The following is a 15,191-nucleotide window of genomic DNA, read 5'->3' on the forward strand; positions in this document are numbered from 1 at the left end:
GCCTGGGGTGGCAGGGGGGGGCATAGGGGCAGGCTAGAAGGGGTCAATGGGGGAAAAAAGGGGACACATGTAATACTTTCAACAATAAAGATAAAAAACAAGAGTTGAACAGGAAACTTGCGGAACCTCCCTGGTTGGGAGTGCAGTGCTAGAGAAAGCTGTGTGCTTGCTTTTGCGTTGCCAGGCATGGCTGAAAATGAAACAGCGGTTCTGTTGAGTAGAAAGTACAGGCTTGAGTAAGAACGGGAAGAAAAAGAACTTTCCCAACATCAGCTGCCCAGGTCCGGTACCCGGACACACTCCCCGATGTTTCCCATGTGCACCTTGCCCGCCCGTCCATCACTCTTTACACCATCAGTAATGACTCTGCACTTCTTCAATAATGAAAGCAATACTTCACTCGTCAGAAGACTGTGGCGTGTGCATGTGGTTTCCCATCCACATCCGCCCCCCAAAATGTGAATGTTTCTCTGACTTGGGATCGACGTGACAAGTCACCCAAAGACAGGCAGTGACTTCAAAACCCATTTCTCAGAATAACCGCGTCTCCACGGGAAAGCCAGGCGTTCCTAACCCCGCACCTTGTATTTCCCTTTGATGATGCCCTCGAACAATCGCTCCTTGGTTCCGTAGAAAGGCAAACAGCCGCTGAGCAGGATGAAGAGGATCACGCCGCAGCCCCACACGTCCACGGGCTTCCCATAAGGCTCCCTTTTGACAACTTCTGGGGCCATAAAATGAGGTGTCCCGACGCGTCCTACATTTAAAGCAACAGCAACAACGTCAAGGAAAAATATTTACAGAAAGCAAGCTTCCCCCCTCCCCATCTGAAAATGGAAAAGAATCGAATAATAACAATTTGAGTGAAAAGTTTCTTCTGCCCTAGGCACCCGGGGGGGGGGGCTCTCTCCCCGCTTATCTGCATGGAAGTCTACCCTGATGTGGAGAATGAGTGTTCATCTTGGGGAAGATGCATGTATTTTGGTTCAAGAATTGCTTGTAGGTGACAGAAGGAGGGACAATGGTAGGAAGAACATATGGGCGTGATCCTTTGGATTTTGTGCAGATCCGTAGCATGAAAAAGGGCTGGAGTTAACCTTTAACATACACCAACGTCCCGAAACTCCTCGTTTGCTATCTCTCAACTTTTCCTGCTGTGTGGTCACTTGATTTTATGACTCTGACCACAAAATTCTAAGAACAGGAAGCCAATCACCAAACCAAGTGAAATGTCACTGTATGTGATACACATCAGATAACCATTTCGATATTTAAATGTTGTATTTTCTGATAATATCATGATCTTATTACCCAGAACCCCGCAGAGGGAACTGTGGTGAACGGCTACGTAGGCAATGTTGTAGGCCTGGCGTCTCCACGCACCCGAACCTTGTTACCTTCCTAGTTTGGGATGGCACCTGCCTACCATTTCCCGGTTCTTTTCACACAAGTGGCTGCGCACAGTTTAACCCTTTCTGGATGCCGCAGAGTCGTCATTGACTTCTCTCTATGCTCAGTCCAGCCTCAGCTTCTCATTGGTTGCACAGACGCTGATATTCACTGGGAACTAATTAGGAACCAGTACCTTTCATTTCAGGACAATTCCCTAAGTGCCTACGTCCCCGACAACCGCAGGAGGTGCTGTGGACATAACAGAGGGACAAGCACGACTGTCCGGACCCTCACAAAGCTTAGTGTTTGATAGGATTACAAATGTCGGCATCAATGCAACACGGAGGCATGTAGCGCAGAGAGTTGCGGCAACATGGCAGGGGAGTGAGCTACCTAACGGGATGGTGAACTTCAACCTGCTTTTGAGACCAGATGATCGTTAGCTCAGGCCTCAACATCAGTAGAGTGAACTAGGCAGATAAAATGGCAAAAGGCGTTCCAACCAGGGGCGTAGAGGCACAAGGTATGCAGGACACAAATCCAGAACGCTTTTGGAAAAATGAGAGCTCGCCAGCCTCATTGAGAATGTTTCTTTTTTAGTACAATTTTAAAAATATATGTGTATTGATTTCAGAGAGGAAGGGAGAGGGAGGGAGAGAGAGAGAGAGAAACATCCATGATGAGAGAGAACCATGGATCGGCTGCCTCCTGCATGCCCCACACTGGGGATCAAGCCCGTAACCTGGGCATGTGCCCTGACCGGGAATCGAACCGTGACCCATATATGTAAATGGTTTTTACTGTATGGAACAGATAAAGGAGAAAATGCCTTTCTCTTTAGAGGACAATGTGGTGAAGTAATGATTTAAGGAATACAGTGATGACTCCTGCCTCATTTTCAGAAGCTGGTCTGTGTTAATGCTGCGTTGATGTTTTAGTGAATGAGACGGAGCTCAGCTGGTTGCGGCATTGTCCCCACACACCAAGCTTGCAGGCTCGGTCCCCGCTCAGGGCACCTATAAGAATCCACCGATGGCCCTGGCCGGTGTGGCTCAGTTGGCTGAACAGTGTCCCGTACACTGAAAGGTGGCCGGCTCAATTCCCAGTCAAGGCACATGCCCAGGTTGTGGGTTTGATCCCCAGTTAGGGTGAGTGCAGGAGGCAGCCAATTGATGTTTCTCTCTCACATAAATCTCTCTCTCTCTCAGCAATAAAAACATACTTAAAACTTATAAAAAATCAACCAATGAATGCATGAGTGGCTGGAACAACAAATTGATGTCTCTCTCTCCCTAAAAATCAACAAATAAAATAAAAAAGAAATGAAATAAAGTATCTTGTGCAACATTATTATTTTGATATTTATCATTGGTCAGGTATTTGAATTTACTATAAACATTCTTGAAAGATGACAGGTTTAAAAAGGTGCTGTTGTCCCAGCCAGTTTGGCTCAGTGGATAGAGTGTAGGCTGGCAGACTGAAGGGTCCTGGGTTCGATTCTGGTCAAGGGCATGTATCTTGGTTGAAGGTTCCCCAGCCCTAGTCGGGGCACATGCAGGAGGCAACCAATTGATGTGTCTCTCTCACATCAATGTTTCTCTCGATCTCTACTGCTCCCTTCCACTCTCTCTAAAAATCAATGGAAAAATATCCTCAGGTGAGGATGAACAGCAACAACAACAAAACGGTGCTGTTGATATTTCCCATGTTTCCATTTGTGAAGGCTGGCAGTATTGAGAAAGTAGAAGGAAATGACTAGAAGAAGGGAAGCTCAGAGAATGGGGACCTAAGCAATCTGCAAAGCTAAGGAACAGAACTGAAAACAGGACGGCATTCTGAGCTGGAGTCCATTCAAAGGAATAAACAGAAACCCAAACACTTGAATCTGTAATTAGCATCCACCTCCGTACACTGGCGAAGTAAGCCTCTATTTTAGCTTTTCTTCGTTTTCTGGCCTGGGGATTTTCTAGTTATGTTTTGCTTTGGCTAATAATAAAATTAGTCTGCATTCACATCTGCCTGCTCTTCCCAAATACACAGATCAGGGCTTGAGCAGTACTCTGACAAATGGAAAAAGTAAAACAGCATGAAATGAAAAATTAGCCATAGGTGTAAGCCTGAAAGTACATAATCCAGACATTTTTTATTTGACTTCGTCTACTCAGTTCAACCTTAAAAATCACTTTGCCTCAAATATCAACTTCTTCCAACATTGTTTCAATCTCTGTATGTAGGGTCTCTTCTCTGTTAGTGCTGGGGATACAAAGAATAAAAAGCCTAGCCCGGCTCAGTGGTTGAGCGTTGACTTATGAACCAGGAGGTCAGGGTTCAATTCCCGGTCAGGGCACAGGCCGGGGTTGCGGGCTCCATCCCCAGTGTGGGGCCTGCAGGAGGCAGCTGATCCATGATCCTCTCTCATCGTTGATGTTTCTTTCTCTCTCTCTCTCTCTCTCTCTCCTTTCCTCTCTGAAATAAATAAAAAATATTTTAAAAAAGACAACCTATTCTTAAGGGACTAAAATTCTAGTTATGACTACAGAGCTATTAAATTCAAAACTATACAATGGCACTTTGTGGGGGGGGGGTGGGATAGGGTGCAATGGGGTATAAAACATTGAAGAGAGGCTAATATCTAGTGTGAAAGTTTTACACCAGCCTAAAAGTGACCAGGTTTCGAAGAATATTTTTAGAAAGTGTTCTTACCTCCAGCTACAAGTCCGGACTCTCCTAACTGAATAGCTACCCCGAAGCCCCCGAGTTTAACAGGTGCCGAGTTTTCCTTTGAAGCGAGGAGGACACAGTGGGGCTGAAAGCAAAACAGACAAACAAAAACACCAGAGATGAGGATTAATTTAACATGAATAATTCAATGTACACAAAACCGAGTAACATGACAATAAAGTAATACAGTAAAAACTTCTGGAATTATTTTGGGTGCTTGAATTCTTTGTCTTATTCTCACTTCTAGTTGACTTCTCCAAAGACTTACCTGTTCTATCTATTATTTTCCAGGAATTATTTGCTTCCCAGATTAGGGTACGGTGCTAAGGATTACTTAGGATTCTAATCACTGTGCTGTGCACTTGAAACTAATATAATATTGTATGTCAACTCGAATTAAAAATAAATTAAGCCCGATGGGTGTGGCTCTCAGTGGTTGAGCGTCAACCCAAGAACTAGGAGGTCATGGTTTGATTTCGGTCAAGGGCACATGCCTGGGTTGTGGGCTTGATCCGCAGTGTGGCGTGTGTAGGAGGCAGCCGATCCATGATTCTCTCTCTCTCCCTTTCCCTTCCTCTCTGAAATCAATAAAAAAATATAAAAAATAAAGAAAGGAATTACTCAGGGAGCACAGATGCTTAAGGAAGATACATTTTTTGCCTTTGAGTGACAGTCTACATTTCCTTAAGGAAGAAATATCTTTGACACCTTGTGCTCAAATGTTCCCTGAAACCTGACTTTACTACACGGTGTCTTGGCCTTCAGGGGATGCTATGGCCTTTCTTTGTCCACCCTCCTCTTTCTCTTTTTCTTCATTTCACCCCTAAGTAAGAAGAGTCAGATCAAATGACTGCAAGTGAGCCTGGTGCCTAGGGAATTTCCTGCCCTAGCCAGGCCCGCCTTTCCTCTGGCCCCGCCCTTCCTCTCTGTGGGAAAGGGAGGTGAGAAACCGGAAGTGGGAGAGGAGACACTAGGCCTGTCTCTAGAGAAGAAACTGGAAAAAGACCTATCGATTATACAATAGTAGCCTATCCATATAAATTCCATGATTTTGATCATTTTACTGTACCTATTAAGAGAATTTCTTCTTTTGAGGAAATATATATAAAGAGGTAGATAAAGAGATAGATGAGAGCGAGAGACTGAGAAAGATAAAACAAAAGTGGGAAAATGTTAACATACGGGGAATCTGAGTGAAAGGAGCCTGCAATTCTTTGGACTATCCTTAGACATTTTCTGTGAGCCTAAAATTATGTGGAAACAACCCTACCCTATTGTAAAGTCACTCAAAAGAATTCCTGTGGTTATGCTTTCGATTTGTTACATGGTGAGCTCGATTTGTTTCCATTAGATGTTGACCTAATTTGGTATTTTAATTATGTAAAACATGTGCATAGTTCCAGGTGAAAACTGTAAGCAAATACCATTCAGAGAGGTCTAGCATTGATCCCCTCTCCTCATTCGCAACCTCTCCTTTCTCATGGGTAACTATTGGTATCTAGAGATTTTCAAAAAAATCTTTATTGAAAGTATTACATATGTCCCCTACTTCCCCATTGGCCCCAGCTAGCATGGAATTTTGTTTTTTATTTTTTTAATATATATTTTTATTGATTTGAGAGAGAGAGAAAGAAACATCAATGATGAGAGAGAATCATGGATCGTCTGCCTCTTGCGTGCCCCACACTGGGGATCAAGCCTGCAACCCGGGCCTGTGCCCTGACCGGGAATCGAACCCTGACCTCCTGGTTCATAGGTTGACGCTCAACCACTGAGCCACACCGGCCAGGCTTTTGTTTTTAAACAGACATTTGTGCGCTGATGGGAGAGATTCGTAGAGAGGAAATACATTTCCAGGAGAGAGAGGGGATGGAATGGGGTGCACCAGAGGGCGGGGGGCTGGCCCTGGTGGCAGTGAAGGCGGCAGGATGCGGGGCACCTGCGGAGGCAGACAGATGTGGACGTAGAGATGAGGAAGTTCCCTTCTGAGTACTTCTACTTTCCATTTCCTTCAAAATCAGAAGCGATCTCCGAGTGGGAGTGGGAAGGGCAGGCGGCTGCTGGCAGTTTGCAGAGAGCGGAGGTGTGCAAAGGATTTGCAAAGAACAGGAGCGCGAGGTGACTAAGGCGGTTGCTCTCAAATGGTATAATCAGCACCCCCCAGCCTTGCTGGCCTCCACCCCCCGCAGGTCCTGACTCCTCAGGTCTGAGATGAGTGACGTTGATGTTACTGGTCTGGGAGCCATACTTTGAGAAGCACCGGGCTCGGGGAAGACAGCAAGACTGGCAGCAATGGATTCACCCGAGGTCTGTGGTCATGAATCGGAAGTGAGACCAATCAGTGTGATGTGTGTTTGTACCCCGCAGCCCTCCTTCTGCCTGGCAGGGTTTAGGCCTGGAGGAGGCGGTGAGCTGAACAGAACCAGGGTTGGGATTCAGATAGAGGACCGTGGTATCAGTTCAGAGAGGGCACCAAATAAGCATCTCCATTTATTTCTTCGTTTTCACTTTTATCTTTATATAAATAGAAACCTAAGATGCCAACAAAGGAGGAATAGGAAGGGTGAGGGGAAGTGCATTTACAAGAATGAGGTAAGGGCCCAGCTGTTGTAACTCAGTGGTTGAGCGTTGATCTATGAACCAGGAGGTCATGGTTCAATTCCAGGTTCGTACATACGCCCGGGTTGCAGCCTTGATCCCTAGTGGTGGGGGGGGGGCCTGCGGGAGGCAGCCGATCAATGACTCTCTATCATCATGTGCCCTTGACTGGAATCAAACCCGGGACCCTTCAATCCGCAGGCCAATGCTCTAGCCACTGAGCCAAACCAGCTAGGGCTCAATGCTTGTGTTTCAAAAGTCCATATAAGATACAGCTACACAGGTAACTCTAAATCAACTTCTACTCTAGCTTTTCACAGTAGGTCATCAACAAACCTTCTGAAACGCGAGGAAATAATGATACCACCTTTCCTGGCCTTCTGGTTAGCTACAAAATAAAGGCCACATTCTGGACCTTAAAAAAAAAAGAAAAAGAAGAAAATTGTTCCTCAAGAACCAGCAGCTCTTGTAAACTACCATTTACATGTCTAAGAATTATCAGAAATTCATCTCAACATTGTCACTGCCTACACATGCTCTAATGAGCTCCAATAACAGTTGTATCATGAGAAAGAGCCTTCTTAAATGTAAAAACTTGAAATCCTGAATTAGCCATAGTGACTAGCATTTAATTATACTCATCAAATATGACTTTGCTAAAATTATACATTTCAGGATGTAAAATGCATCGACAGAAAATTAATTTCTAAAAATTGTGTGATGAGATGTAACATGAATAAAGTGTTATATTTGTTGCATCCCATATAGTATGACACCACAGGTGTTCTTTTGTGATGTGTGAGTTTATGTTTTTACTTATCTATCTTTATCTCCACTATTATGCTTTATAAGTAATAAAGGGGAAAAAGTCTGAAAGAGAAAAAGCCCATTTCTAATGAGAACTTATATAGCTTCTTTATTTTGAGGGATGAGGGAAAACCTCATCTAAAAGACAGACATAATTCCCTAAAGTTCAGTGTTCGCTGAGATGAAAGGTAAAGCTGTTATAGAGTGGCGGAGCTTTTAGATATTGTCACAAGAAGCTGAAGGTTGTCATACTGAAAAAAGAAAAAAAAGAAAAAAAAAAAGCCGATTACCACACACAGACAGAAAAAAAAAAAAAAAAAAAAAAAAAAAAAAACCTAACCCGCGGCCCCACCGGATGCAGGAGCCCAGCTGACACACCGAGTCTGTCTAGGGAAGTGCGGGGCTCAGTGCCTTCCACTCCGGAGCCTGAGCTGTGAGTATCCCTTGATTTCTACTACTCAGACGATCCTTTCTTCTAGTTAAAAGCGGAGAGATCTGAATATTAGAAGCGAGGCCTGCTTTCAGAATGAGGCCTCTGCCTTGATCTGACTGGTGTGAGGGAGGAGCCGGGGGCACTGGAGCGCAGACCCCAGGAGGCCCACTGTGTGCGCTGCCAGGGGGACTTGTAGATCTGCTGGACCCAACTCAGAGTTATTTTTCTCCGAAGCGGGTTCCTTTCCAATGTATTGTGAATTTTTATGATTTCCAATTATACATGATCTTTCACTTACTACCTTTATTAAGTTCTGCTGTCTGCCTAGTCTCGATGATAGCATTTTCTTTACTGTGCTGTTACTATTTGATGGTAATGACCAGATGTATTGCAGTTTAACTTTTGGGCTTCAGGAGTAAATAAGGGGACTATTAGAGAAAAGCAAAAGCAAAATGCTCTTTAGTTAATTCAGCTAAAGTTGAAAAAATGGTTTTTTAGACATAGTTAAGTGTATAACAAAACCTAATATGCTACTAATAGTATTTTTTAAAAATCCTCACCCGAGGATATTTTAAAAATATATATATATATATTTTATTGATTTTTTTACAGAGAGGAAGGGAGAGGGATAGAGAGTTAGAAACACTGATGAGAGAGACACATCGATCAGCTGCCTCCTGCACACCCCCTACTGGGGATGTGCCCGCAACCAAGGTACATGCCCTTGACCGGAATCGAACCCGGGACCCTTGAGTCCGCAGGCCGACGCTCTATCCACTGAGCCAAACAGGTCAGGGCTAAATCCTCACCGAGGATATTTTTCCATTGATTTTAGAGAGGCAGGGAGAGGGAGAGACAGAAACATTGATCTGAGAGAGACATACTGATTGGTTGCCTCTTGCACACACCCCGACCAGGGCTGGGGAACCTGCAACTGAGGTACGTGCCCTTGACCAGAATAGAACCTGGGACCCTTCAGCCCTTGGGCCGATGCTCTAGCCACTGTGCCACACTGGCCAGGGCTACCAATGGTATTATTTCCAGAGTAACATGCTTTTCATTTCCGTTCTGCACGCAGCAATGAATGCAGCTTCTGAAGCATGGCCTGAATGACTCAGTCTCCCTCACGATGCAGTCAAGCCACAAGCGGTGTTAGGTCGCTGCTGCCACCAAACAGGTACGTCCCGTAACACAGCCATGCGCCGTTCTCGCCGACACCCAAACCGCATTTCAAAACTTGCTCGCTCAAGGCCACAGGGGCATGTGCTGGGTTCATGAAGTTCCTACATGAACCAGCTCCTACATGAACTGGCAAAGGCCGGGTGGCGGTGGGCACAACGGATTTGGTAAGTAACAACATCACGGAATGGTTTAGCATCTACTAGCACAGTGGTTCTCAACCTTCCTAATGCCGCGACCCTTTCATGCAGTTCCTCATGTTGTGGTGACCCCCAACCATAATATTCCTTTCGTTGCTACTTCATAACTGTAATTTTGCTACTGTTATGAATCGTTATGTAAATATCTGATATGCAGGATGTACTTTCATTGTTACAAATTGAACATAATGAAAGCCTAGTGATTCATCACAAAACAATATGTGATTATATATGTGTTTTCCGATGGTCTTAGGCGACCCCTGTGAAAGGGTCATTCGACCCCCAAAGGGGTCTCGACCCACAGGTTGAGAACCGCTGTACTAGCAGAAAACCACTGCGCCCCCTGCAATATGGCACGCGAGCCACTGGAGCATCAGGCCGCTGTGTGAGCACAGTGGTTATTTCCCGCCTTCACTGGCCATTCTCAACAAATCAAACACACGCTTCGCAAAACAGCAACAATGGCCTTAAGAACAGAGTGTGGTTACTTAGCGGATGTAACTCGACTGACATTGGAAAGGAGGCGAAAACCAGCCACTGCATTTCAAACAGTATTTAGTCAGTGAATTAGCTGCCTACTATACGCTTCTAAGTGATGGCTACTATTACTAGTTAAACGAACACATTGCTGTTGCTTTATTTTATTTAAGCTTGAAAATAAAGCTAATCAGAGGTTTATGTACCTCGGTTGCAGGTTCCCCAGCCCTGGTGGGGGTGCGTGCAGGAGGCAACCAATCGATGTGTCTCTCTCACATCGATGTTTCTCTCTCCCTCTCCCTTCCTCTCTAAAATCAATGGAAAAATATCCTCGGGTGAGGATTCAGCCCTAACCGGTTTGGCTGCTTGGATAGAGCGTTGGCCTGCGGACTGAAGGGTCCCAGGTTCGATTCCGGTCAAAGAGAGGTTTATTGGGGGTCTTGTCCAACTATCATTTATTTTATTTGCAGGTTAGAGCTGAGGCAAATGGTTTCGGGATCTGTGTTGTGTGCTAGCAGCTTTCTAGAAACACCTTAAGGCTCTCAGGTCTAGAAATAAGTTGGCAAAGATATGTTCTGGGGGAAGTGCTGAGCATTCTGACGAATGATTTGTGATTCTGTAAACTCTGGACTTATTTCCGGCTGTAATGGACATAGCAAATAGGAAGATGAATACCTTTTCTAGAGAAGTAAAGCTATATGGCATAATCTCTTCTTAGAATTGTGGATAATGTGAAAGGAATCATGTCAAAATACTGCTGACTGAGCTCATCATTGACAAGGAAAATGCTGGCCCTGGCCGGTTTGGCTCAGTGGATAGAGTGTCAGTCTGCGGACTGAAGGGTACCGGGTTCAATTCCGGTCAAGGGTACGTGCCCGGGTTTCGGGCTCAATCCCTGGCCCCAGTCAGGATGCATGCTGGAACACATCAATGTTCCTCTCTCTCTCTCATCTCTCTCTCTCTCTCCCTCCCCCCTCTAAAAACCAATGGAGAAATATCGTTGGGTGAGGTTTAACAACAACAAAAATGCTGACCATATGTACTTAGGAGGAGAGAGGCTTGGTGCAAAGGATCATGGGCATCTGAGTCCCAACTTGGGCGCTGCCACTTCAGATGCGTGTGGTCCAGGGTGAGGATCATAACCTCTTGACCTTTCATGACCTCTTTTGTAATACCTACCTCGCATGGCTTCCCTAAGGAATGCGCTGCCTGGAACATAGCAGATGCTAAATAAATATTAGGTAGCGGCTCAGCTATCTAGCCCCAGGGCTCAATTCTGCATGCGCCTTAGGATCCCCTGAGTAGCTTTTAAAGGAAACCAGGGCCCGGAGCCCATTCCAGACCAATGAGATCAGGTCTGCGGAGGGAGCCAGGGTGGTCTGGTCCCGCGCTCACAGGCGCCTGTGGCCTTCAACTCGCTCTGACATGACTGGGCTCCTCTCCCATCGCTGGGCCCTTTCCGGGGTGAGCTGTTGCAGGTGCCCGTCTGCCTTGTGGGTGGAAACCTACCAGCTCGAGACAGGACCAGACGAGCAGTAACCATCTTCACTTAAGACACCACCCGATCGCCCTGGCCGGTGTGGCTCAGTGGATAGAGCGTTGGCCGGCAGACTGAAGGGTCCTGGGTTGGGTTCCAGGCGAGGGCACGTGCCTCGGTTGCAGGCTCTGGTTGGAGCCCCTGTGGGAGGCAACCGATCGATGTGTCTCTCTGCTGTTTCTCTCTGTCTCTCCCCTTCCTTTCCACTCTCTCTAAAAATGAATGGAAAAATATCCCCGGGTGAGGGTTAACAAAATAATAATAAAAAAGACCCCCCCCCAAGACGTAGGAATTCAGCCCAAGGGGTGCGTGTTTGTTGCTGCCACATCACACCGCTGCTATGGCAACTGGAGCCGATTGTAACTGCGCAGCTGTGTTTCTGTTAAGTCAGCTAGAGCCCTTCCTATACTGGAGCATTGACTTTAATATCCACATGGAGCCCTTCACATAGTTTTATACCAAAATCCCCTCTTTCATTCCACAGTCTTTATTGTACGAAGCACTTGGTACATAGCGGCAAACAAAGCAGACTTGGCCCCTTGCTGTGTGGAGTGTAACATGTAGCCTGGGAGGAGGAAAAAACGATTGTTTTAAAAGTCACTGCAGCTCCCTCTGTCGGCGCCCCCCCTCCTGGCTAGACGGCACCATCAGCTGCACACTTGGCAGCCTGCCCGCCTTCCTCGATGGCCCTTTCCTTCTAGAATTTCCTAACACAAAAGCACAGGAGCTGGGAGCTTCTGTCCACTTGATGAAATTTGCCTTCCTGCTGCGGAGGCGCACGGAAGCCTAGGCCCCGTCCTCTTACCTCCCTCCCTCCACTGCCCTGATGCCCTGAACTCCGGAAAAAGACCCCAACCGAGGCCGGCACAGCTTCCTCTTTGCCAGTTCCCCTTCCACGGAAGATAAGTGTACCCTCCACCCTCCACCCTCCACCCTCCAGCAAAATGGTTTCTTCTTGAGCAGATCGGAGCTTGAGTTAAGAGAGGCTGAGTTCTCCCAAATATTGTTCTTTGTAGAAGATGCCAAAGCAGGAAATTACTGTCATTCGAAATCCACGTGTCTTTTTTTTTTTTTAAAGAAGTGCAAGTGATGCTCCACCAAGGCAGTCACCTGGTTGGTTACCCTGGCACTCTTTCTTTCTCTTAAAAAAGTATTTTATTCATTTCAGAGAGGAAGGGAGAGGGAGAGAGAGATAGAAACATCCATGATGAGAGAGAATCATGGATGGGCTGCCTCCTGCACGCCCCCTACTGGGGATGGTACCCACAACCCGGGCCTGTGCCCTGACCGGGAATGGAACCCTGACCTCCTGGTTCATAGGTCAATGTTGAACCACTGAGCCACGCTGGCCGGGAGTGATTCTACTATATTTTTGCTGCTTGTTTTTGACACCATAATGCTGCTCCATACATAGTATACATACTCAAATGGTCTAAGGCTCTAAAGTAGGAGAAAAGTAAATTTTCTTACCATGTCTAAAAAAAGTCACTTATTATTTATGCTTGCAGTTAAAGCAGCGTCTTCAAATAGCAAATGAATCCATGCTTGACCTTCTGTTGTAGGAAGAATCTGAAGCCCTTACGGAAGCCCCCCGCGAGGACCATGTCCTTCGGGACCTCCACCTTCTGATCCCCCCAGAAGACGACGCGACGTCACCCCGTGACCATGACGCCGGCCACTTCGGCCAGCAGCTGGCCGTCCTCTCCCCAGGGAGCCTGCTTCCTGACCAACCACAGCGCCCCGTCGCCACGCAACTTCTCGGGGGCCCCGAATTCCACCGACTGCCCCATGGATGAGCACCTGCTCTCGCAAGTGCTCGCCGCCTCCTACTCGGTCATTTTCCTCGTGGGGCTGGTGGGGAACATCATCGCCCTCTATGTGTTCCTGGGCATCCACCGCAAAAGGAATTCCATTCAGATCTACCTCCTGAACGTGGCCGTGGCAGACCTCCTGCTCATCTTCTGCCTCCCCTTCCGCGTCCTGTACCACCTGAACCACAACAGGTGGGCGCTCGGCGTGGTTCTCTGCAAGGTGGTGGGCACGCTCTTCTACATGAACATGTACATCAGCATCATCCTGCTCGGCTTCATCAGCCTGGATCGCTACGTAAAGATCAACCGGTCTGTACAGCAGCGCAAGGCCGTCACGACCAGACAGAGTATTTACGTTTGCTGTACCGTCTGGGCCGTCGCTCTGGCTGGGTTCCTCACTATGATTATTTTAACCCTGAAGAACGGAGGCCACAATACCAACATGTGTTTCCATTACAGAGACAAGCGGAAGGAGAAAGGCGAAGCCATTTTTAATTTGGTGCTGGTGGTCATGTTCTGGCTGGTTTTCCTCCTGATCATCCTTTCCTATCTGAAGATCGGCAAGAACCTATTGAAGATCTCGAAGAGGCGGTCCAAGTTTCCCAATTCGGGCAAATACGCCACGACAGCCCGGAACTCCTTCATCGTGCTGATCATTTTCACCGTCTGTTTCGTGCCCTTTCACGCCTTCCGGTTTGTGTACGTTTCCGTACAGCTCAACGTGTCCTCGTGTTACTGGAAGGAGATCGTGCACAAGACCAACGAGATCATGCTGGTCTTCTCATCTTTCAACAGCTGCCTGGACCCCGTCATGTACTTCCTGATGTCCAGTAACATCCGCAAAATAATGTGCCAGCTTCTTTCTAGAAGGTTCCAAGGGGACTCGAGCAGGAGTGAAAGCACGTCGGAGTTCAAGCCAGGGTACTCCCTCCACGAGACGTCCGCCGCGGCGAAGATTCAGACCGGCTTCTAAAGCATTTTTGGGCAACACGTTCAAAAGCCTCTTCATTCCTTGAAGCACGAAACGTTTTCCAGGACGAAACGCTAGCATTTACAAGGCCCGGATCTCCCCAGAGCTCTTTTCTTATGGGCGATGTTTCATTTGCTTTAATTGTAAAATATTTCAAGGAAAAGAAAAGCTTACGCTTATCACTAGATTTTAAGTCTGTGTGTAAATCTGTTCAAAATATATTGATCAGTTAACACTCTTTTCAAAAGTTTTAAATTTTCTTTCATTTTCAAAAAATCCTCACTTGAGGATATCCCCTCTCCCACTGACTTTTTAGAGAGAGTAGAATGGAGGGAGGGAGGGAGGGAGGGAGAGAGAGAGAGAAACATCTATTGGTTGCTTCCCTCATGCGTCTGGGATTGAACTTATGACTGAAGTGCATGCCCTTAACCTGGATCTAACCTGTGACCCTTTGGTCTGTGGGCCGAAACTCTAACCACTGAGCAAACCGACCAGGTATAAGCTAACTAACACTCTTAACAAAGATTATAAAGTTAAGTGACATGTATGGCTTCAACAACAGGATGATTAAAGGAAATGCCATAGTTTCTCAAGTCACTAAAGTAGTTACTCAAAATTAAGCACCTAATACTAATTTAAAGTGTGTTTAAAAGTAAGTTAAATGATTTGAGGACTGATTTAAAATGTCAGAAAATACATGTTGATTGTCACTTTAAAAGCTTGTAATTTGCCTCTGTATTAATTGATGCCTAAACCTCTATCAGAGATGAATTGATGATAAACTTCTAATAAAACATGAAATCCCCCAGTATCTCTCGCTGTCTACATAAAATGGAAAGAATTTAAATATCGCGCAGTACTAGTAAAATCAAACAACAGCTGAGCTAAGAATGCAATCGCCTAGCGACAGGGCTTGAAACTTAGCCACCTCGAACCACACTTTGATAGAATAAAATGGAAGATGTGCTCACCCTGTACATCTGACAGAACCTCAAACACACGTGTGATAAAACATATGTAATGCTGCTCAGGGAACTAAACGATTGGAAACAAGCTGAGTGAGTGT

General features: G+C 46.2%; 2 protein-coding genes across 2 annotated transcripts in view; one reads left to right on the forward strand and one right to left on the reverse strand.

The window, feature by feature from the left end:
- CASK (calcium/calmodulin-dependent serine protein kinase (MAGUK family)) overlaps positions 1 to 15,191 on the reverse strand; it is a 247,896-nt gene that overhangs the window by 99,029 nt on the left and 133,676 nt on the right. Inside the window, exons 6-7 of the mRNA XM_014528878.1 lie at positions 4,096 to 4,198; positions 582 to 757 (exon numbers count right to left, since the gene is read on the reverse strand). Coding sequence (XP_014384364.1) covers positions 582 to 757; positions 4,096 to 4,198 — 279 coding nt within the window. The remainder of the gene's footprint in view (positions 1 to 581; positions 758 to 4,095; positions 4,199 to 15,191) is intronic.
- Positions 7,847 to 14,363, forward strand: GPR34 (G protein-coupled receptor 34). Its single transcript, XM_005880879.2, has 3 exons — positions 7,847 to 7,951; positions 9,030 to 9,128; positions 12,907 to 14,363. The coding sequence occupies exon 3, from the start codon at positions 13,010 to 13,012 to the stop codon at positions 14,126 to 14,128; it is 1,119 nt and encodes a 372-aa protein (XP_005880941.1). The 5' UTR covers positions 7,847 to 7,951; positions 9,030 to 9,128; positions 12,907 to 13,009; the 3' UTR covers positions 14,129 to 14,363.

The sequence above is a fragment of the Myotis brandtii genome, unplaced genomic scaffold (assembly GCF_000412655.1).
Source record: "Myotis brandtii unplaced genomic scaffold, ASM41265v1 scaffold657, whole genome shotgun sequence".
In the NCBI taxonomy this organism is placed as follows: Eukaryota; Metazoa; Chordata; class Mammalia; order Chiroptera; family Vespertilionidae; genus Myotis; species Myotis brandtii.

Excerpts from the sequence above, each read along its gene's own strand:
- GPR34 (XM_005880879.2), top strand. The coding sequence starts at position 13,010 with ATGACGCCGGCCACTTCGGCCAGCAGCTGGCCGTCCTCTCCCCAGGGA.